The sequence below is a fragment of the Spea bombifrons genome, chromosome 13, assembly GCF_027358695.1.
Source record: "Spea bombifrons isolate aSpeBom1 chromosome 13, aSpeBom1.2.pri, whole genome shotgun sequence".
In the NCBI taxonomy this organism is placed as follows: domain Eukaryota; kingdom Metazoa; phylum Chordata; class Amphibia; order Anura; family Pelobatidae; genus Spea; species Spea bombifrons.
The window spans coordinates 5,275,161-5,298,507 of NC_071099.1; the positions used below are offsets into that span (position 1 = coordinate 5,275,161).

Sequence of the window (23,347 nt, forward strand, 5' to 3'; positions counted from 1 at the left end):
CACTCACCCTCACAAACCACATAAATATTATCATTATATCGACGACATTTTCATAATTTGGACAGAAGGAGAAGAAAACCTTTTAGAATTCCATAAATCTTTCAATTCATTCCACCTATCAATAAAATTGAAAATGAATTTCTCAAAACATAATGTGAGCTTCCTGGACTGTGCCATAAGTGTCACCAATGGCTCACTTCACTCTTCTGTGTACAGAAACCCACAGACAGGAACAGCTTCTTTCACAATTCAAGCTTTCATCCCAATCACACTAAACAAGGTGTCATCTACAGCCAAGCCATCAGATACCACCGTATTTGCTCTGACTCTGAGGACTGAGACAAACACCTAGGCGCACTGGCAGAATCATTTCAGAGGAAGCGCTACAGGGACAAAACTATATCTAAAAAAAATAAATCTGCTCTAAGAACACCACGGGAAAGGCTTCTAGAGTACAAAAAAAAGGATAACACTAGCAGGATCCCTCTGGTGGTTACCTACAACCCAACTCTTGAGGAAATACGCAAAATTATTAAAAACCTATAGCCAGTAATCTCAGAGGACCCCATACTGAAAAAAATTCCCTCAGCCCCCCGATACTGGCATTTAAACCACCAAACCTGAAGAACAGATTGGTCTGCAGCAAACTGGCACCAGAAGAGGAGCATACACACAATGGCACTGTACGATGCAACAAATCTCGCTGAAAACTTTGTCAACATATATGTGACAGTAACACAGCCAGTCACAAAACATACATCATCAAGGAATCATACTCATGTACATCTGCTAACGTGGTGTACATGATACAATGTTCAGCATGTGACAAAGGGTGCTACATTGGGGAAATGGGTCTTAAGCTGCACCTCAGAATGAACCTACACAGAAGCTCTATCAAAAACCATGAGGAAGACAAATTTTGCCCCCCCCATAGGGAATTTTAAAGGCTCTTAGGAAAGGAAAACATTTGAGATGAAAATGATAACATATTTTAACACCATAAAAGAGGGACTTAACGTGGATTCTGGTTTTCTGACACAATGTGTGTCCAATGTGTGTCTAATTGTTGTTATTGTCTTTGATGTGTTAATGTGTTTATTGATTTTTCCTAGGTTTATTAGTTCTGTCCTTTGGTTATCTCTCTCCCTCTCTTATGCATACGCATACCCTAATAATGAGTAATTAGAGAGAGGAGTAGGAGGGTGGGAAAACTGAAACAATTGTCATCAACTGAGAGAGAGAGGGTAGGGGTTTAAGTAAGCCCCAGACCCTGCCCACAAATACGGTCAATTACATAGCCTATCACTTGTGTACGGCGTCTGGGGAAACAGAGTCAATACAAGGCGAGGACAGAAACGTAAAAGACAGATTTAAAGAAGACAGACATGATCATGATGGTCTGTGTCACGTAGCTGGCTAGTTCGACCGCCTACCTTCGCTTGCTTGTGCTCCCTTAGCCTGGGACAACACACTTTCCCCGGTTCCCCAGTCACTAGCCGAGTATGAAAAACATACATTAACATAAAACAAGATATTGGGACACAAACCGCCCCCTTAATCTGCTCCCAGAGACAACAGGGGCAGTAACAGGATTAACAATACAATAGTGTCCCAACCTCCACTATCTATCACTGGCCAAAATCAGTTCCAGGGATGGCCGGGGTAAATGTCTGTAGTGGAGGAAAATAAAAGCTAGTATATACCCCGTGTTATGAGTATGCAGGCAGGGTCATAGCTCCTGGAACCTCGAGAAGGTATTCCATGCTGTAGTATAAGCCTTCCAAGTATTGTGAGACAGGGAATGGCATTGTCTATATGAACTTTCAGTTCATAGTGAGATGGGAGGAATGCAGCAGAAGCATGGCTATAGGGTCTGCTTCTGGTCTCTGAAAAGAACATAGGGAAGTTAGCTTGGGATAGGGCATCTGCTGCCACGTTATCCACCCCTGGTATGTGTGACACAAACAAATGGAACTGATGATGAATTGATAACCAAATCAGTTTTTGCATGAAAGACATAATAATCAGGGACCTGGAACGACCTTTATTAAGAATGAATGCTGTGGCCTGGTTGTCTGTGAGAAAAACCGTCTTACCGGTCCATAAGTGACCCCAAACCTGAGCAGCTGCTACTATGGGATATATTCCAACAGGGCTGATTGCAGACGACAGCCCGCCAGCCAACGCTTACTGAAGATAGCTGCATAGACATGCGTGGCTGCCGCATCAGAAAGGCTATGTGGAGAACCCTCAGATGCCTGTGCAATGAACACAGAAACTCAGTTCCAAAGCCATAAGAAACCAGGACTGCTTGGGCCGCTATGTCTAAACGGATGACGGCGTCAGAGTCAGGGGCTAATGGTAGCAAGGCTAGGAGTCTGGAAATAAAAGCCAGACCCCAGCTTTTAGACCCCAAAGTAAGTTTAGTGGCAAAGAAGTACAGTCCCTCCCACCTGATACCATGCTATTGCCACAGTGAGGGTAATAAGCTTAAAGGCCTCAGATATAGGGCTGCAACAACTAATCGATAAAATCGATGATAATCGATAATGAAATTCGTTGTTTAGGGTTAACTTAGGGGCAGTTATAGTTAATGGGGTGTTTAGGGTTAACTTAGGGGCAGTTATAGTTAATGGGGTGTTTAGGGTTAACTTAGGGGCAGTTATAGTTAATGGGGTGTTTAGGGTTAACTTAGGGGCAGTTATAGTTAATGGGGTGTTTAGGGTTAACTTAGGGGCAGTTATTGTTAATGGGGTGTTTAGGGTTAACTTAGGGGAAGTTATTGTTAATGGGGTGTTTAGGGTTAACTTAGGGGCAGTTATAGTTAAGGGGGTGTTTAGGGTTAACTTAGGGGCAGTTATAGTTAATGGGGTGTTTAGGGTTAATTTAGGGGCAGTTATAGTTAATGGGGTGTTTAGGGTTAATTTAGGGGCAGTTATAGTTAATGGGGTGTTTAGGGTTAATTTAGGGGCAGTGGTGATTGAAGGGGTGTTTAGGGTTAATTTAGGGGCAGTTGTGGTTGATGGGGTGTTTAGGGTTAATTTAGGGGCAGTTGTGGTTGATGGGGTGTTTAGGATTAATTTAGGGGCAGTTATAGTTAATGGGTTAATTTAGGGGCAGTTGTGGTTGATGGGGTCTTGAGGGTTAATTTAGGGGCAGTTGTGGTTAATGGGGTCTTCTCTTCAGGATAAATTTAATGCTGAGGACTGAGGGTTAATTTAATTAATTTAATAAGGTTAACTTAAGGTGCAGTTAGAGGTAAAGGGGGCAAACTGAGGGGAATCTAAATCCTGGGGGCAGTGAAGATTAATCCTGTTTTAATTTATAAAAGTATTGTGTCTGTGAACGAGTCTGCAAATCCTATGAGGGCACTATGGCATATCAGGGGGATATACGGCATACCTGAGGAGGACGGAGTGACATATCTGGGGGTATAAGGCATATAGGGTATATAAAGCATATGTGGGGAGGGCAGTGTGGCATGTCTGGGAGGGCAGTGTGGCAAGCCTGGGCTCAAATATGCATAACTGGGGCGCAGGTTGGGGAAATAAAAACAAGAAAAAAAATGTATTCTGCCGTTTGTTTTTAACATCCTATGTTACTTTATTAAATAATTTAAATAAATGAAAAATTATTTTTTTTTTATCCGATTAATCGAAAAAATAATCGGCCAACTAATCCATTATGAAAATAATAAGAATGAGGCCAAGACAAGTCATAAAACAAACGGAATTTATATGGAAATTCGCCTTGAACTACGCCAATGGGGTGGACCCTCCAAGTATGAAAGGGGGGTTCGGTGAATGCCCCTATGACAAACCCTTTCTCCCATTTGGAGTGAAGCAGTTCAGAGGTGACCTGTGGGTATGGCTCTGCTGACAGCAGATTGCACCCTTCGAGAGTGGACTGGGGGAGGTTGATTGGACCCGTATGAAAGCCTACAGTGAAACCAGTTAGTAGGAGCTCTTTAGGCTGTTGGGACGGGTGATGTCTAGATACCTGGCTAATTGGTTGACTTTGATCCGGCTTAGTCAGCTATGTGCTGGTTTAAGAGTACAGGCCGATTTAGGGTGTGCCCTATAACAGATGAAGCAGACGTGTAGCAAACGACACTGCCCGTAATTGCAGTCTGTGATGTGTAGGGGACAGCTCACACATGGGGCGGCAATGACAGTATTCACACAGGTTTCAAAAGTCAAGCGTGTTTATTTAGATGATGTAGGCACAGAGCCCCTTGCAAATAAAACAAACTCTAAACCTGTTCTAACTAAACATCCGGATACCTCTCTACAAGCCTACGGTCTGGCACAAAGCAAAGTAACAGGTTGTCCATGGGTAAAACCTCATACCTGGTGGGCTGCAGTGCTGGCCGTAGCTGCTCCCTGCCTCAGTCCCTCCTTCACCCTGCAAACCCAACAGCCCTCTCTTTTAAGGCTTCCTCCCCAGTAATGAGCATAGGTAGCCTCACCTGAGGGCTCCTGGGTTTGCTACTGTGCCTGGCTGAGGAAACCAGGTGAGATATATATCCCATCCACCACTTTCCCATACACTTTACCACAGATGTTAAAGTTATTGAAGATCAGGGCCTTCCCTGCCCAATTTATCCACCTGAGGCGCTGCAGAAGAAGATGTAGGATATAAGGCGTTCCACTAGAGCAGCTGGTAGTGGCTGCTATGCCGAAGTTTGGGCAGCAGTTGGTAGTATGAGCCAAAGACTGGCAGTCCTATAAAACAGCTCCATATCCAAATTGGCCCAATTGGGAGTGAACCGAAACTGGGAGAGAGCAGCCGCTGCTTTGGCTGAAAACGAACGGTGCTAATCGAAAAATGAAGAAACCCTATACTTAAGGCCCAGATCCACAACATTATACAAATATAAGTCAAGCTCTTCTCTACTTTTGGGGTGTATGGAGCAGACAGTACCTCTAAACAGACTGAAAGCCAGAACGAACTATGGAATAGAAAGTTTCCTATTTATTCTAAAGGTGAACAAAGTGCGCAAAGAAATTAATTAAATATTAAATAATCAATATAATGTCAGCACGTATGGTGCGTTTCGCCTGTAAGGCTTCCTCTGATACGTAAAGCTGAGGTTTCTTCATATCAGAGGAAGCCTAAAAGGCTTCAGTAAGACTGCGGAGAGAAAGAACCACTGTTCCCACCGTTCACAGTTCCCCCGTTTGATTTTATATTTTACCCATGAAGAAGCTATATTAAAGATTTCTACGATCCCTGACTTCTGTCTGTTAACTCTGAGGAGTCATACTTTTGAAGGGGCACTCGTTTTAAAAAAACACGCTTATATATGGGCTTGGGGAAGTCCCACCAAATGTAACAGTATAACCATATTTTCCTATTTTATTTTAAGTCACTATATATTACACTATTATCTTGTTTTTATATTTTTTCACGTGAGATCGATACATCCTTCTTTAAAGAATATTTTTCTCCATAACTGTTATAGGTAATATCCACACACATTATTATTATATTTTATTCACTCACTTTATATTCACACTGATTGGGTGTGAAGGTAGCACAGTCACCAGTTACCTATTCAGCCTATGATACTTAGCCTTGAGAAACACCAATACCTCTCCACAAGCATAGGACTTATTGCAACATTGTGTGTGGCAATCAAAAGGGGGGCTAAGTGCACACCTTTCCTAATATATGCGGGCACAAAATGAGCTGGGGTGATCATAGGGGGGAGGGGGTCAATACCTAAAGGCAGAGTGGCTGGAGGCTGCTGGCAGGGACTAGCTTGGAAAACCAGGGCAGACTGTACTGGACTAACATCAGGTAGTCTCTTTAAAGAGTTTCTACGTTGCTGAAGCTGCAGCATGGATATGGAGAGGGAGTTGAGAACTTTGTGGATCTGAGTCAGAGACGTATTGATGGACTAAAGTGACACTTGCTCTGAAGTCATGGCATGTGCACTAGTAGGGAACAACAATCTAAATAGTTCAGCCTTTCTATATGTAGCTGGGTAACCTATGTCACGCTTCAGTAATTTTGATGCTAGTTTGGGTATAGTGCAGGCCCTAATGAGTGCTGCCCTGTTCGAACCCTCTGACAGGGGTCACGGGAATGGAGTCCAGTTCTTCGCTGTACGTGAGTCTGGGAGAAGACAAATAATTCTTGACAAAACCTGCTGTCAACTGTTACACCAGAAATGGGTAGTAACCTTAAATGTCTTTTAGCAAATGCGAGAAGCTTGGCAAACAAAATGGGTGAGCTGGAAATATTGGTAAGTAATGAACAATATGACTTGATCGGTAAACTTACAAGGATATTCACTTTTTAGAAGGGACAGAGTAAATAGAAAAGGGGGAGGGATATGTTTATATGCAAATCCTAAACTTAAGCCCAGTATTAAGGAAGCTGTGCATGATGACAGCAGTAATGTGGAGACGCTGTGGGTGGAGATTAACCTAGATAGTAAGAAGAGTCACACACTACTTGTGGGTGTATGCTACAAGCCACCCAACATTAGTAATGAGGGAGAAGATCAGATGCTATTTCAAATTGAAAAGGCTGCAAATAGGAATTAAGTTTTAATCATGGGAGATTTTAATTACCCAGATATAGATCGGAATAGTGGAACTAAGGGCAGCAAGTTTCTGAACCTGCTTAATGACGCAACCAGAATGGATGCCTGTCTGGATCTGGTAATAACTAACAATGAGGAGCTTATCTCAAATACTAAAGTAAGAGAACACTTGGGAAATAGTGACCATAACATGGTTTCATTTGTGATTAATTCCAAAAAGCAAAAGGGTAACCGCTCTACCAAAACACTTGATTTCAGAAGAACAAACTTTGACAGGCTAAGGTCCACCATGGACTGTATAGACTGGGATGGATTGTTCTCTGGGTTAAACACAGAGGACAAATGGAATACCTTTAAGCACACATTGCAAAGTTACGCGTCCCAATATATACCTATGGGAAACAAATACAAAAGAAACAAATCAAAACCAATGTAGCTTACCTGTAAAGTAAAACAGGAAATAAGGAATAAACAATTGGCATTTAAGCATTATAAAAACGAGGGGACAGTAGTATCATTTATGGCATACAAAGATGCCAACAAAGCCTGCAAAAAGGAGATTAAAATGGCTAAACTAGAAAATGAGAAACTTTTTTTATTATTCTTTTTAATAATTTTCAAACAACTTCAACAACAACCATTCCAAGAAAAAGATAAGATACATCGCAAAGGAGAGAAAAAGGAACATCAAGACTAATACAAAGAAGGGCTTAAACAGCCGATTTCTTTATCCAATATCCAAATTGTGATGTATGATTATAATACTAAAAAATTATCTAAGAACATTCATACTTAGAGCGGCAAGCTAATCTACAGCCAGATCGTAAACAGGCTTAATGGCTGTCAGAAGTAAAAAAGAAAAAAGAGAAAACATAATTGCCAAGGAAGTAGAATCAAACCAAATCGGAGTAGATTTTTCGCCAAGGCGGCCTAATTAAATCATATTTTTTTTAAACTATCGTATAAATCTATCTAAGATATTTGGTAGGTTCAAGGTCTTAGACTTCATAACGCTAGTGATTCTTAAATAAGAAAAGTATTCTTTACTAGGTAGAGAAAAATTAGTTTTCAATGATGTAAAGGAATTAATCCCGGATGAAGAACAAATGTCTTCTATTTTAAGAATGCCATACAATTGCCAAACTTTAAAGTCAATATCCTTAATAAATAGTTGTAAAATTCCAATAGGGGTGTGATATGACCATAAATCTTTAGAATCAAATTTTTCTTTAAATTTAAACATGTTGCTCTGAATAATTTAATATTAAGGGATTAGAGATATCTAGTTCTTTTATAATTTCAGAGTTAAGCCAATAGAGTTGAAATGGGTCAAAATTGCGGCATTTCCATTTTTCATATTTGTACCAAGGTAAATCATGATCTCGTTTAGCATCATTAGTATAGAACGTTATATTCTTGGCTTTTTATTTAGCCATACAAATGAGAAGAACATGTTTTGCAATTGATTTAAAACCTTTAAAGGCACTGGGAATGGGATGGTTCTGAATAAATAAATTAGTCTAAGTATGACATAAGATTTTAAAGTGCCACTCCGCCAATTGAGTCTTCAAATCGTCAAAAAGACTCATATAGTGTTACTTACCTGCCCCCGGCTCCCATGTTGCCTCCGCAGCCACCACGCAGGAGAGGGAGACCCCCGTCCAACACACGACCACCGGAGCCGCCACGGAGGAGAGGGAGACCCCCCTCCAACGCACGGCTACCACCGCAGCAGCCGCCTCGCAGGAGAGGGAGGCCGCCCTCCAACGCGGTGCCGCTTCCTCCGTTAGCTTCTGATCTGCCGCGCAGGAGAGGCAGACCTCCTGGAACACGGCGTTCGGTTTCGGCAAACTGCAGGCATATATGAGGGGAAATTGCGCCACAATCATCATGGTGGCGATTCCCGGACATTGGAAGTGACGTCATGAGGTTTGGCGGGAGATTTGAACTTCCTCTGCGGGTCCTATTTAAACCTCTTCAGTTCTGTCTGACATTGCCTTCTGTTGGTTGTCTATGCCCTGTGCTAGTACCCAGATAGCATTTTGATTCCGTATTCCCGTGTATGATCCTGGCTTGTCTGACTTCGTTGATTTCCTGATTCCTGACCTCGGCTACGTTTACGTTTACCCTGTTTTCCTGAATCCTGACCTCGGCTCTGTTTTATGACTATCCTGCTCTCCGGAAACCTGACCTCGGCTTGTTTGTCCTGTTCTGTCCTGGAGTCCTACCTGACCACGGTGTCTCCTAAACTACTTGTACGTGACATATAGTTGTTATTTACTATGTCGGAAAGATTGTTATATAGTTTAATACCTAGGAAGTTAATAGGAGTCTGCTCCCAAGAGAGGGCTACCTTAATTTTCAAATTTTTGGATCGAAAAGTGTCCATATTAAAATCGATAATTTGGGATTTATCTGTATTAAGTTTATAATTGGAGTATAAGCCGTATTCCTTGATTCTTTCTATAGCTTCCAGAATTGATCATTCTGGCGAGGTTAAAATGAGGAGGATATCATCCGCGTAGAGTGCAATTTTATGTTCTAGTGGACCCGTTGATACTCCTTTAATTTTGGTAGATTGACGGATTATAACTGCAAGGGGTTCAATCGAGAGGGTATACAGCAGGGGGGGCTAATGGGCACCCTTGCCTTGTACCGTTGTTGATATTAAAAATTTTAGAATTTAAATTGGCTCCTGAAATTTTGACTTGTGGGTTTTTATATAAAGCCAGTGTGTTGTGAAAAAAATCTCCGCTCAGGCCAAAGGCCTTTAAGGTTTCTTCTAGAAATGACCAATTGACCCGATCAAAAGCCTTTTCGGCGTCTAAAGCTATTAAGGCAGCTGGTAATTTAGAGTATTGTAGTTCATAGATAAGATTTAAAATTCTACCTGTATTATCCTCCCCATTCCTACCTATAAGAAATCCTGTTTGGTCTGGATATAATAGGTCTTAATTGGTATCTCTATGAATAATCTTAACATAACTGGAGAAATAACCTGGTCCAAAAGCTGGTAGAAGGGGGCAGAAAACCCATCTGGGCCAGGAGCTTTAGATTTTGGTAATTTATGTATGGTGTTCCTTATTTCTAACAACTGAATAGGGGCGTTTAATTAAGCCAACTTCGTTAAAGAAAGCTTAGGTAAATTCAATCTATGAAGAAAAGAGCTTATCTGTAATTTGCTTTTTGTTATGTTTGGTAAGTTATACAAAATGAGAAACTTATTGCCAAGGAAAGTAAAACCAATCCCAAGAAATGTTTTAAGTATGTAAATGGAAAAAAGTTAAAGGTAGAGAATGTTGGTACGTTATTATCTGAAACTGGAAATTTGGTTAGTGAGGACAGAGAGAATGCCGACATCTTAAATGCTTTTTTTCTTCTGTTTATCCCAAGGAAGAACCAATGACGGAGCCCCTGCTGGCTAATTTTAAGGAACTGTTGCAGCAAACATGGGATTGGCTGACACAAGAAAAAGTGCTCAAGCAATTAAATACTATTAAGGTAGACAAGGCCCCTGGACCGGATGGTATACACCCAAGGGTACTGAAGGAGCTAAGCCTAATTCTGTCCCAACCATTATTACTAATCTTTAGGGATTCTTTCAGCTCTGGCATAGTTCCATTAGATTGGCGCAAGCCAGATGTTGTGCCCATATTTAAAAAGGGATCAAAATCTCAACCGGGCAATTACAGGCCAGTAAGCTTAACATCGGTAGTGGGGAAATAATTTGAAGGGTTGCTAAAGGTATACATTCAAGATCATATCTTGATCCATAATCCAATTAGTAGAAGTCAACATGGATTTGTGAAAGACCGGTCAAACCAACTTATTAGCATTCTATGAAGAAGTTAGTAAAAATATAGACCTGGGGGTGGCTGTAGATGTGATTTATCTGGACTTTGCTAAGGCATTTGATATGGTTCCGCATAAAAGGCTACTCTATAAATTAACAGAAATAGGCTTAGGGGCAAATGTCTGTATGTGGATCAGAAATTGGCTAAAAGATAGAATGCAGAGGGTTGTTGTGAATGGATGTTTCTCAGCCTGTACGCAGGTATTAAGTGGAGTGCCTCAGGGGTCTGTCCTCGGTCCTCTTCTTTTTCGTTTATTTATAAATGATCTCCCAAGCTGCATTGAGAGCCATGTTACAGTTTTTGCTGATGACACAAAATTAGGCCGGGTAATTCAGACTAATCTTGTTGTTTCTTCTTTGCAGGAAGATTTAGACAGAGCTGGGGACTGGGCGTGCAAGTGGCAGATGAGGTTCAATATAGAGAAATGCAAAGTTATGCATTATGGTAAAAATAATAAAAATGCAACCTATTCTTTAAATGGAATATCCTTGGGGGAAACTACCAATGATAAGGACTTAAGAATAACGGTTGACAACAGACTTGACAACAGTGCGCAATGCCAGCAAGGAGCTGCGAGGGCCAATAAGGTTTTGAATGATTTGTCTGCTTCCTAAGGGGGAAGTGTACGTGCGAGGGAGTGGTATGCCAAGGTGATGCATCTGGGGTTTAATAGATCATTTAATAACGAAATCTCAAGACACACGAGTCTGAAAAGACGTGTCAGACTCTATTTTTAAAAAGGCCGAAGCACCCTGAGGCGAGAACCGGGTAGCAACAATCCTCAGGCCTAGTTGATCTAAGTAGTCAAAAATAATTACGTATGACGTATGTATTACGGGCAAGGAGACTGGTCACCAGCCAATTAACAACGATTCCTCAGCGCACACGGATCCATAGATGTGACAGGTCATGACCCTAACAGTGCTCTCCTAATCCTAATCTAATGTGTAAAAGTCGTAGACAAAATGACCGAACATGGCGCGTTGGTACATATATACACCTAGCATACGATAGTCTAGGTGGTGACGAAGACGTATACTTGCTGACACCCAACGTTGGCAGCAACAGTTATCGAACAGATTTTTTTTTTTGGTGATAATGATGGAATACTGTACAACTTTAATGAAAACACCCAAGAAACCTAGTAGAAAACAGAAAGCAGTCAGAATTCATATGATAATTGGTCATCCCAGGACACCTCCAATACAGTAATACCTGTCAAAAACTGCATAACAAGAATCTACCATTTATAATACGATACATAACAATAATATACTGACCCCTAGTGGGTAAACCAGGAAATACCTGAGCTAACAGTCATTTAGTCCATAAATTACTTTACACTAATGAAGCCACTGTAAGTGTACACAACTTTGAAAATTGCTCTACTGATCACCTCCAACATGTGTACTTAAAGCTAGAGACTGGAAATATGCAGTGACGCCATTAAACATAGTAAGTACTTCTAACAAAATGGGTGAATAAACGAGTATTGATCTTAAAGCAGCCGCCTCACTTTGGACCTAAACGTATAAATAGATTACTGATTATAATAGATTCACAGACAGATACTTATGGCAAGCACGCTCCTATCATGCCAAGTCAGCCAGTACATGCTAGAATCTGGGTATGCCTGGGGGCATGATAGGAGTGTGATTGCTGTAGGGCTGCAACTAATGATTATTTTCATAATTGATTAGTTGGCCGATTATTTTTTGATTAATTGATTAATCGGATAAAAAATGGAATGTACATTTTTCATTTATTTAAAATAATTTAATAAACAAATAGGATGTTAAAAACAAACAGCAGAATAAAAAAACTGATAAAATGCATTTCTTGTTTTTATTTCCCAACCTGCCCCCCCAGTTATGCACATTTGAGCCCAGGCTTGCCACACTGCCTCCCAGATGTCACATACCCCCAGATATACCACACTGCCTCCTAAGATATGCCTTATACAACCAGATATGCCACTCCGCCCTCCTAACATATGCCTTATAGCCCCAGATATGCCACTCCGTCTTCCCCAGATATGCCCCCTAATATGCCTTATAACCCCTGATACGCCACTCTGTCCTCCCCTGATATGCCACTGTGCCCCCCGATATGCCACACTGCCTCCCAGGCATATGCCTTATATACCCTAAATGCCTTATACTCCCAGATATGCCACACAACCCCAGAAATGCCACTCCGCCCTCCCCAGATATGCCTTATGTGATGGAACCCTCCATCACTGGGGCCACTGGAGAGGCCTGACTGCAAGCCTCCTCCCTATTGACTATGGGCCCTGACTTTGTAAAGACTTGTGTGGCTACCCCCAGCAGTATATCATCTCATCACTTGCTGAGGGGATTATCTCTGGCAGACAGCCAGGATCTGCCACCAGGAAGTGACCGCCATTGTTTTAGTTTAATATCAGACCCCCCACCCCATGGTGCATTATTATGCCCCCCCTTCCCCCCAGTTCCACTACTACAGACATTTACCCTGGCCATCCCTGGAACTGGTTTCGGCCAGTAAAAGATAGTGGAGGTTGGGACCCTATTGTATTGTTCCTGTTGTCTCTGGGAGGCAGATTAAGGGGGCGGTTTGTGTCCCAATATTTTGTTTTATGTAAATTTGTGTTTTGCTGGATATATCCAGCCCTGTGTGTGAGAAATAAATCAGTCTTCTTTTTGTTTTACCCTACACTGAGTCTCGGCTAGTGACTGGGGAACCGGGGAAAGTGTGTTGTCCCAGGCTAAGGGAGCACAAGTCAGCGGAGGTAGTCGGTCGTACTAGCCAGATCCGTGACCCCTTATACCCCCAGATATACTCCTCTGTCCCCCCCAGATATGCCACTCTGCCCCCCAGATATGCTTAATATCCCCTATATGCCACTGTGCCCCCTGATATGCCTTATAACCCCTGGAAGACCTCCACAGCTGCCGGAGAGGAGGATCCAGGTCCCCCGCTGCGCTGCAGGGGTTCTGGATCTTCCTGCCCCCCCCGCCCCACTTACCGGTGCTTCTGAGTCCCTGGTGTGCAGCCGGGGCAGTGTGTAGATGTCTACGCAATTCGCGTAGACAACTTACGTTGCAGCCGGAAGGAGGTGTGGCTAGCAGCGGGGGTTGTCCATCGCGCAGACCTCTGACAGTCGGGGAAGGTCTGCGCGATGGACGCAGACAACCCCCGCTGCTAGCCACACCTCCTTCCGGCTGCAGCGCAAGTTGTCTACGCGAATCGCTGCATGACAGGGGAGTCAGAAGCACCGGTAAGTTTGGGGGGGGGCAGGGGAGAGTTAAATGGGGGGCATAAGGCATTTCTGGAGGCAGAGTGTTCTATGAAATGCCTTTTAACCCCCTTAATGCCACTCTGCCTCCAGAAATGCCCTTTTAACGCTCTATACGCCACTCTGCTTCCTGAAATGCCTTAATCCTCCCTATATGCCACTCTGCCCCATAATATGCCTTTTAACCCCCTTAATGTCAGAGTGGCATATAGGGGTATAAGGCATTTCTGGAGGCAGAGTGGCACACAGGGGGTCAAAAGGCATATCATGGGGCACAGTGGCATATAGGGTTAAAAGGCATATCATGGGGCACAGTGGCATATAAGGCATTTCTGGGGCAGATGTGCATAACTGGGGGGGGCAGGTTGGAAAATAGAAGGAAATAAAACCATAGCTTTTATTAAAAAAAATAGTTTACATGAATTAACATTTACTGTAAAACTTTTTTCCTATAGGGTCGTCTTATATTAAGGCTTTTTCTTTTTTCCTAAATTAATATTCAGATTTGGGGGGTTGTCTTATAATCAAGCAAATACGGAATTTAAAGTATATTCCAACCCACCATACATGGTAGGAGAATTGGCACCTGCATTTTTCAACTTGTATGCACTCGCATCACCTGCACAAGTCCTTTTCTTTTTTTCTTTATTTAGAGTGATTGCTTATGTGAGTTGGACTTTGGTCAAACTCGTGTGAGCTTGTTTAAAATGTGTTAGTTAAAAAACACCTTTGAAATGTTTTCAATCTAGGAGCCACCCAAAAAAAATAGAGGACATGTTTTTTTTCTAAATATCTGTATGGGAGCATGAGTACACACCTTTGCCCTGCACACAAATTCACATGTCTGCAATAATGATGCATTGTTAGTGGCTATACAGGAGTTCATTTTCCTAAAATTAGCAAAACAAATCATATTAACAGTATGACTTTGTGTGCTGTAGTTCAAGGGTCAAATTGCAGAATCTCAATGGCTCAGCAAGCAATGATAGGTTTAATGGTTTTAACAGCACCTTGACAGTATTGCTTAACCCTTTAAAGGGGTCATGGGATGCTTTTCATCTGGGAGACTGGTACAATTTTCCGTTTTGCTATAGAGGACAATGTCCATCAGATGAGGCAGCAGTGGTACTAGTGTTTTTGTCTAGGATAGTATTTGTGATAAATGTGGTAGTAGAGCTGCCAGTACAACTAGGGGTACCCATGGCATGGCTGCTGCTGTTTCTAGAAGTGTCGCTTGGCTCATCCAAGCCTGGCTCATATTCTAAATCCAGGTCATTGTCATCAACAACACTACCAATGTATTTTTGGTTTTTTTCACCATAGAATATCTCAATAAGCTAACTAGCAGATGACTCCTCCATGAGTCCTTGCTTGTAACTAAAATAGCGCCTTACACGCCTGAAGCCAGATAATTGTTTTGTGTTTTCCTGAAAATAAAAGTTTGGCTGGTACCGTAAATAGGCAATTATCTTTATAAACTCTACTCGGGAACAGTATTTCAACAACTAAAAAGCAGTCACAGTGTGTGCAAGTAGAGTCAAATGCCTGATTTTGTCACCAATATTTATCAATGAATATAATACTTGTTTTGTGTCATCCACAGACTAGAAGTTTGCTGGTCCCCTAAATGGGCAACTATCTTTATAAAGTCTACTCAGGAACAGTATTTCAACAACTAAAACACACTATGTACGACCACAGTCAAATGCCTGTTTTTGTCACCAATATGTTTAATGTCATTGTTTTGTGTTGTACAAAAGGTTTTACCCAAGTTAATTTTAAGTGAAAAAAACAGCTATGAAAAAAGGCACCAACAGGCAGACTAGATAGGTTGACTGGTTTATATTCCTGTAGTGGAAGTTCCAGTATGCAAACACTTTGAGTGCCTTAACTTTGAATTACTACCCTCTTAAATAAAGGAAAAAAACATTGGCAACTGTCGTTCTGGAGGTTTCTCCAACTTGAACTACTAAGGTGAGTCCCCAGTAACCAGAAAAATATGTTAAGTGGGTCATAACAGTGGCTGCCTCTGTCATAAATCTTTGAAATTCTGGTTCAATCGAAACCTGAAGTCCTACAAGTGTGGATCTAAATGCTGTTTACTTACCCCGAAGATTAATATGTACTCATGGATAACTAGCAAGACACAGATGAGGGCGCGTTAAGTGGGAGTGCGTCCTAAATCCACAATTTGCCAACGAATACGTTTTTTTGCAAGTTGCACTGTGTAGATTCACCTTTGGCATTAATAGGGACTCCAGTGCACGGCTCACGTTATTGGAAAGCTTCCTTGTGTATGTTGGTCAATTCCCAGAAATATATTAAAGCATTCAACAATATTCTCTTTAGTCTGACATAATCGACTATTCTGCTGTGATTCTAAGCATCTAAAAAACGATGGTCTTGTAGGCTATTATTGGACCTTTTGTAATAATAGAGCTGCCTCAAAGTTTCGTGTCCCTGTACTAATATCCTGTTAATTTTACAGGATTACAAATTTATAAAATTATCGACTTTCAAGTAAAACGGCTTTTTAAAGGCCGTTTCATCCGGACTTCGCAAAACAATGACTATTAAGCGATCCGCACGGTAATTGAAAACAGATATCAAAAGGGGGACTTGCGTGTCCCTATAAACGTGTGTTAGTTACTTCAGCAGTATCTCAAATGGAAGCGAAATGCATTATCTATTCTCATTTTACCTGCACCGGTGGATGCCACGATAGTAGACGTTCCTTAATCCCACACTTAATACCTTTCGGCTCAGACCTTGCACCAACCCAAAAGGCGCCATATCAGAACCACCAAGTTTCACAGTTTCTACAGAATAAACGACAAGTCGTGACCCCACGGTGAGGACTTTCAAAGCCACGCCCATTCTACAATGGCCATGCTCATTGACGCGTTTACACCCCTTTCTGTGCCTATAAGAGGAATTATTTAAGGTTCGTCCCACATTTGTCGGCCGCTACCCACATTCTGGTTTTATAGTTATTCTTCCATTACTCAGGGATCTAAAAAGTGTCTTGATCCTAACTCTCTAGACTACCACTGTTTTCGGAGAGCAGGGGAAAAGCTGATGCCAGCTTTTCCAAAGCGAGTGATATTTTTTTTACGAATCGATCTATTCAGCATTATACCGCCCAATGTCTTACATGAGGGAAAGGATGCGACGAAGGGCTCTAACATTTTTTTGAAACGAAGAAAGCAAGAAAAACCCGCCTTTAGCCATGTCGTTTTGCGCTCAGCTCTATACACTAAGTAGCGTGCATGTCAAGCAATGCTGCCTTCCACTTTAATCCCTTAAGGAGCTGGGTTTTTTTTACCCTTCGTGACAATGGCTGTTAACATTTCTGCAATGTTTGTGTTTAGCTGTGATTTTCGTATACCTACATAAATTATGTATTGCTTTTTTTTACATACCATTTTTTTATTATACCATCCAATTTGCTATAAAAATATGGTTAAAAATACTTTTTCTGAATTTTATTTTATTAATCTACAAAAGCTTATGAAAAAAACTGCTAAATACATTCTAATGTTTGTCATGTGTTTAGAAATACCCAATGTTTTTAGCTTTTTTGCAAGTTATGGGCTACAAGTAGCATATTTTAAAACCATTTTCTCAAATATAGTCACTCTGCTCTCCTCAGATATGCTGCCACCCTGGCCCCTGAGATATGCTGCCCCCCCCGAGATATGCTGCCCCCCCAAATATGCTGCCACACTAACCCCCCAAGATATGCTACCACGCTGCCCCCTCCAGATATGCTGGCACTCTGCTCCCTAGATATGCCCCCCCTCCTAGACTTACCAATGCAGACTCCCTGATGTCTAGCGGGGCAGGCCGGGGACATCTGCGCGATACATGTAGACAACTTTCGGCTGCGGCGACACGAGTGTAAACAACCACCGCTGCCGGCACGTCTGCGAGATATGCTTTAACAATCTCCCTTGTCGGCACTCCCCCCGTGGGAAGTGCTGGTAGGGGAGGTTGTCTAGGCGCATCGCGTATACGTCCATGGCTGCTGGAGAGTAGGATCCAGATCACCAGCAGCGCTGCGGGGGATCTGGATCCTAACCCCGCTGTCTGCCCGGAACTGGATGTCCCAAATGCGGCCCGCCAGACTTCGAGGTGCCCGCTGGACTTCGAGGTGCCCGTGTGAGCAGAGCCGGACTGGCCCCCAGGAGATTTCCCCAGTGGGCTGTAAGACCACCTCCACCGGCTGCCTAATAAAGTTACAGCTGCCGGCGTGCACACACTGTGCCGTCCAGTGGCAGCAGTGCCTTTAGCTCTTCGTCCTGCCCTTTTTAAGACGTGACATTCAAGGGGGCGGGCTCACAGAAGAGTTCCTCCTGACCTTCAATGCGGCAGAGCTTGTTTGGGTGTTGGTGGGGCAGAGCCTGCCCTGGTGTGTGTGTGTTTGGGTGTCGGTGTGGCAGAGCCTGTCCTGGTACTCACAGAAGAGTTCCTCCTGGCCAAAAAGATCACAAGAGCCTGTCCTGGTGTGTGTGTTTGCGTGTCGGTGTGGCAGAGCCTGTCCTGGTGTGTGTGTGTTTGGCTGTCGGTGTGGAAGAGTCTCTCCTGGTGTGTGTGTTTGGCTGTCGGTGTGGCAGAGCCTGTCCTGGTGTGTGTGTTTGGGTGTCAGAGCCTGCCTTGGTGTGTGTGTTTGGGTGTCGGTGTGGCAAAGCCTGTCCTGGTGTGTGTATGTTTGGGTATCGGTGTGGCAGAGCCTGTCCTGGTGTGTGTGTGTGGCAGAGCCTGTCCTGATGTGTGTGTGTATTTGGGTGTCAGTGTGGCAGAGCCTGTCCTGGTGTGTGTGTTTGGCTGTCGGTGTGGCAGAGCCTGTCCTGGTGTGTGTGTTTGGGTGTCAGTGTGGCAGAGCCTGTCCTGGTGTGTGTGTGTGTGGCAGAGCCTGTCCTGATGTGTGCGTGTATTTGGGTGTCAGTGTGGCAGAGCCTGTCCTGGTATGTGTGTGTTTGGCTGTTGGTGTGGCAGAGCCTGTCTTGGTGTGTGTGTTTGGGTGTCAGTGTGGCAGAGCCTGTCCTGATGTGTGTGTGTTTGGGTGTTGGTATGGCAGAGCCTGTCCTGGTGTGTGTGTTTGGGTGTCGGTGTGGCAGAGCTTGTCCTGGTGTGTGTGTGTGTGTTTGGGAGTCGGTGTGGCAGAGCCTGTCCTGGTGTGTTTGGGTGTCGGTGTGGCAGAGCCTGTCCTGTTGTGTGTGTGTTTGGGTGTCGGTGTGGCAGAGCTTGTCCTGGTGTGGCAGAGCCTGTCCTGGTGTGTAGAGGGTCATCTGTTTCTTGGCACTTTACTTACTGCAGGAATAAATAAAACTATTTAAGTTTTCCTTATCCAGAGATAAAACACTCTCCTGAATTTGTAGTCACTTCAGAGGACAAAACTTTCTTGGCCCAGAAAACAGTGAGAGGAAAAGTAAAAGGTTTGGTGTTATTTACTCTGTTTCAATCTGCACATTTTATTAAAAAAGGATTAGTGCCACTAAATTGTGGCTTCAGGTATCCCGTATATGATGACTTTTTTTAGTGTACTGATTACTCCCAATACCATCATATAAGATTCTATCTAGTATTATCTACTGAGCACTGATGTCATCTTTATCCAGTATACATTGATGCCGATGAGTTAAGATTATATTTTGTTTGTTCTTTTCCACTCACTGTTTATTTTGGAATAACGACATTTTAACATGTGTATTGCTATAATGTTTATTTTGATACTTTACTGCTCGCTGCATTGCTGTTGGGTCGTACTGTGGTTACAGATAACGATGGCTCGGTCATTGTACCTCTGCCTATCGCAGTTTTTGATGTGTTTTCTGGCGCTATGTGACCCGTACTTATATGCTCCTTTGAAACTCTGTACTCATGTTGCCTTTGACTTGCTTTGTACCGATATATTTGATATGTCTACTGTCATTTTATCATCTGCTTTGTCCATAAACGGTGTTGATATAAGATTATATTTTATTTCCATAAAATGGCCACCAAAATCATCAGCACCAGACCCGTGATGCTCTTTATCCGGCTGTGCCAGTTTGTCCCCACAGTGTGCTCCAGCCTTGTGCAGTTTTATTTGGCTCAACTTGTTTTAAATGATTTGTTGACTGACTTTGTTTTGCTGTTTAAGTAATTTAGTATTGATAGAATGACATACAAAAGTTGATCAAAAAAACTTTTACATTGCTTTTTTCATTATTGCCAAATTAACCCTGTATTAATATGCATTATAAAGCTAAAAGGATATATTTTCTCTCAGTGAAAAATGTGTGGCCCACGCACACATACATTTGTGATGGCCCACTGCAGAAAAAACTTGGACAGCCCTGGCTTAAATTCTAGTCTCCCTCTGACAAGACAAACTGTCAGCATTCCCATGGAAGCTGACTTGTCACACCGGCCAGTAAAACTATACTTAAGTAGCACCGGCACCTTGCTAATCTTCCCATCTACTCTATCTGCCTGAAGAGAAGGGTTTTGATACATTATAACAGTGAAGTCACAACCATACAAGCATGGCCGTAACTCCTGCAAAGCACGCACCATAACTAAACCCTTGAATAAGCCTCTTCCTTTGGCGATAACTACTCCGATGTTTTAAGATCTCATGCATGCTTTTGCCTGCCCTGCTTAGGATAGCTAAATGCTGCCCATTCTTAAGCAAGACAGCAAACTGGTGTCCATTGTCCTGGGCTTCCAGTGTGGCTTCACCTACACTCTAGGGCTGCAACTAACAATTAATTTCATAATCGATAATCGAAAAAAATTAATGTAAAATTTCCATTGATTTAAAATAATTTAACAAACAGCAGGATAAAAAAAGACCTTTGATAAAAATGCATTCCTTGTTTTTATTTCCCAAACTGCCCCCCCCAGTTATGCACATTTGAGCCAAGGCTTTCCACACTGTCTCCCAGATATGCCACACTGCCCCCCAGATATGCCTGTTACAGGGTCACCGTACCCAAGGCTGGGTACCCCTGTTTGGGGGCTGAGGAATCACCAGTCAGTCCCTCATACGGATAGCACTCAGCTATCCACAGGTCAGTCAGATCACCATTCTGAGTAAAACCAGAAGAAGTCTCTTTATTACAAACACACAGAATTTATATACAATCTCAATGCAATGTGTACCGAACCCAACCCCCAATCCCATCAGCCACATCCCATCACAAATCCCATCAGTATACAGGGGATGTATCAAGTGAGGGGATTAAGGGATACAATGGGTTCCCCCACCTGTGTTATCCCCCCTGTAGTGCGGGTGCCGTCTGGGCAGACAGGGCTGTGTTGGCTGATTAAGAGCCCCAGCCAGATTATAGGATTGTCTCTTTGAAGGCTGGAGCTGAAGCCACATCAGTCTCTGGGCCGGTTACACAATAATACACAATATAAAATATTACCGGGTCACGGTATACGGAACCGGACACAAAAGTGCTCCGTGACCCGGCTAAACTTCATATGACACATGAGCCAGCTAGCCTGGCCCTGTCACAGATCTCCCCCTTGACCAACGGTCCGGCAGACCAGGCAGATCCATACGGGTCTGCTGCAGGCTGTCCGAGTGGACAAAGTTCAAACGTGCAGGCCTTAGTTCATGGCCCCCTTTGTCAGAAGCATCCATAGAAGGTGGGCCAGGGCCCTGGTTGCCCAAAAAGATAGTCAGTAGTCCTCTGTGAGTTGGAGGACGGTCCCAGCTCAGCCGGGGGCACATGGCTATCCCCCTCACCGGGGTAACAGTGGCACCTGGAGACTCTTGCTCCCTAGTCTTGGGAACTGAGTCTGGGACAGCTGCCAGGCCAGGGCGGTTGCATGGAAGGAAAGCCCTGCTGATCGGGCCAGGGGCACTCGGGGAACCAGGGAAACACGTAGAGGTAGGAAGAGGGGCCTCCACCGGGACACTGGAGTGACCTAGGGGACACTCTCGGACAGGAACGGGTGCCCTTACTGGGTTATTGGGCGAGCTAAGCAGAGCTCTCCCGGGGCAGGGACAGGTGCCAATACTGGACCACCGGGAGGGTTAAGTAGACCCTCGATCTTCCTCTCTGGGGAGAGTCAGAGGAACACTCTGGGACAGTGACCTGGGCTTCTACCAGGACACTTGGGGAACCAGGGATCGCTTCGGAGACTAGACCCGGTGCCTGTATTAGGTCACTGGAAGGACACAGCCCCTTCGGCGTCCTTACTAGTTCAGGAGCCGGTACCTCTCTCAGGTCACAGGTACTCTCAGGGGCGCACGCAGAACCAAACAGCTCTGCGGTAATCTCAGGGAGACAAGGGGGATACATAGGGATAGGGACCTGGGCTTCTCCCAGGATACTCAGGGAATCAGAGAACACAGGGATAGGAACCAGGGCCTGCGCCAGGATACTGAGAGGACCCAGGGAACTCGGCAGCCCCTCTGGCGCCCTCGCTAGGTCAGGGACCGGTGCCTCTACCGGGTCACCGGGGACTTCATAGGGAACCTCTGGGGCAGTGACCCGGGCTTCTTCCAGGACACTCGGGAAATCAGGGGGACAGTCTGGGGCACTGGCTTCTACGGGCATAACTAGGGGTTTGGTGAGGGGGATTGTGCCACTTACTCGGGCGGTGGGGACAGTCATCTCTTCTGCTGGGGTAGAGCAGCCAGGGTTGTTGGTGAGGACTTGGGTCGGAGCTTTTGGCTTCTTCCTCCGCTTCTTCTTGCTGGCGAGGACCTCGGTTCTTCTCGCCAGGGCAGGGGCCGCGGAGTAGGTGAAGAGGACCTCGGTCCCACTCCCGCAAGTTGCAGTATCATGCTCCCAGTCTCCTTGTAACTCCTGGAGCTCCACTCTCCGCAGCAATTCTTTATAGTCCCTCTCGAGCTGCCATTCCTCTTGGACTAGGCAATCCATAACAGCCTCCAGCTCGGGGGGAATAGCATAAACCAGGACTTCTGCACGGTTGTCCCAGATTGTATCCCTGCGGTACTGGCAGGGGCTTCGGAAGGACGAGTCAAATTGGAAGGCATCATATATCAGTCCTGGGTCGACAGGGCTATACAGCATCAGAGGGTCGCTGTGGTCTTCACCTGCTAACTGCTGGGAGAATCCCTGGTAGCGGCTCTGGAGGTCAAGCTCTGCATATATGAGACCTCTCAATTCGTCTTCCCACTCCGGCAACGGGTTCTCCCCCAGGAGTGGAACTCGTATATCCCACATTGTCCGGTATTGTGCCCAGTACGTTTCAAAGTGGGGATGGGAGAAATCATCCCTCCAGTCTGCAGACGCAGACTCTAACTGCCATTGCTGGTGTTCCAGCTCACACACCTCTGCTGTAACCTGGTCTATCTCATCCTCTGGTTCTCGGAAGGATTGGATATCCTGATGCAATATTTTGGTGTTCTGTTCCCCTAGTCTGGGAGATACAGACCCACTCTGGCTCAGTTCCTGGTGACACATTTCAATCACCGTCATCACTTGCTCCGATGTAGCCCCTCCTGGGTACAGCGATAAGTGCCATAGAATGTTCTTTTGTAGAGCACTCAGTCCGAGGCTCTCCTCTGGGGCATCCTGGTGCTGGTCCATCTCTCTGCAGTCCGCAATCAGGGTAGCCTTTCCTTTGCTACAAGCCTCCAGGAGCTCTCTTGGTGTTTCTCGTCTGCAATCCCAGTTGGTGGTTTGGATTTCA

At 44.1% G+C, this 23,347-nt stretch overlaps 1 protein-coding gene across 1 annotated transcript in view; it reads right to left on the reverse strand.

Moving 5' to 3' along the window:
* The window catches only part of ACSF2 (acyl-CoA synthetase family member 2), a 132,487-nt gene extending 115,941 nt beyond the window's left edge, over positions 1–16,546 (reverse strand). The window contains exon 1 of the mRNA XM_053453332.1: positions 16,386–16,546. Coding sequence (XP_053309307.1) covers positions 16,386–16,477 — 92 coding nt within the window. The 5' untranslated portion in view covers positions 16,478–16,546. The remainder of the gene's footprint in view (positions 1–16,385) is intronic.
* Positions 16,547–23,347: the final 6,801 nt, after the last annotated feature.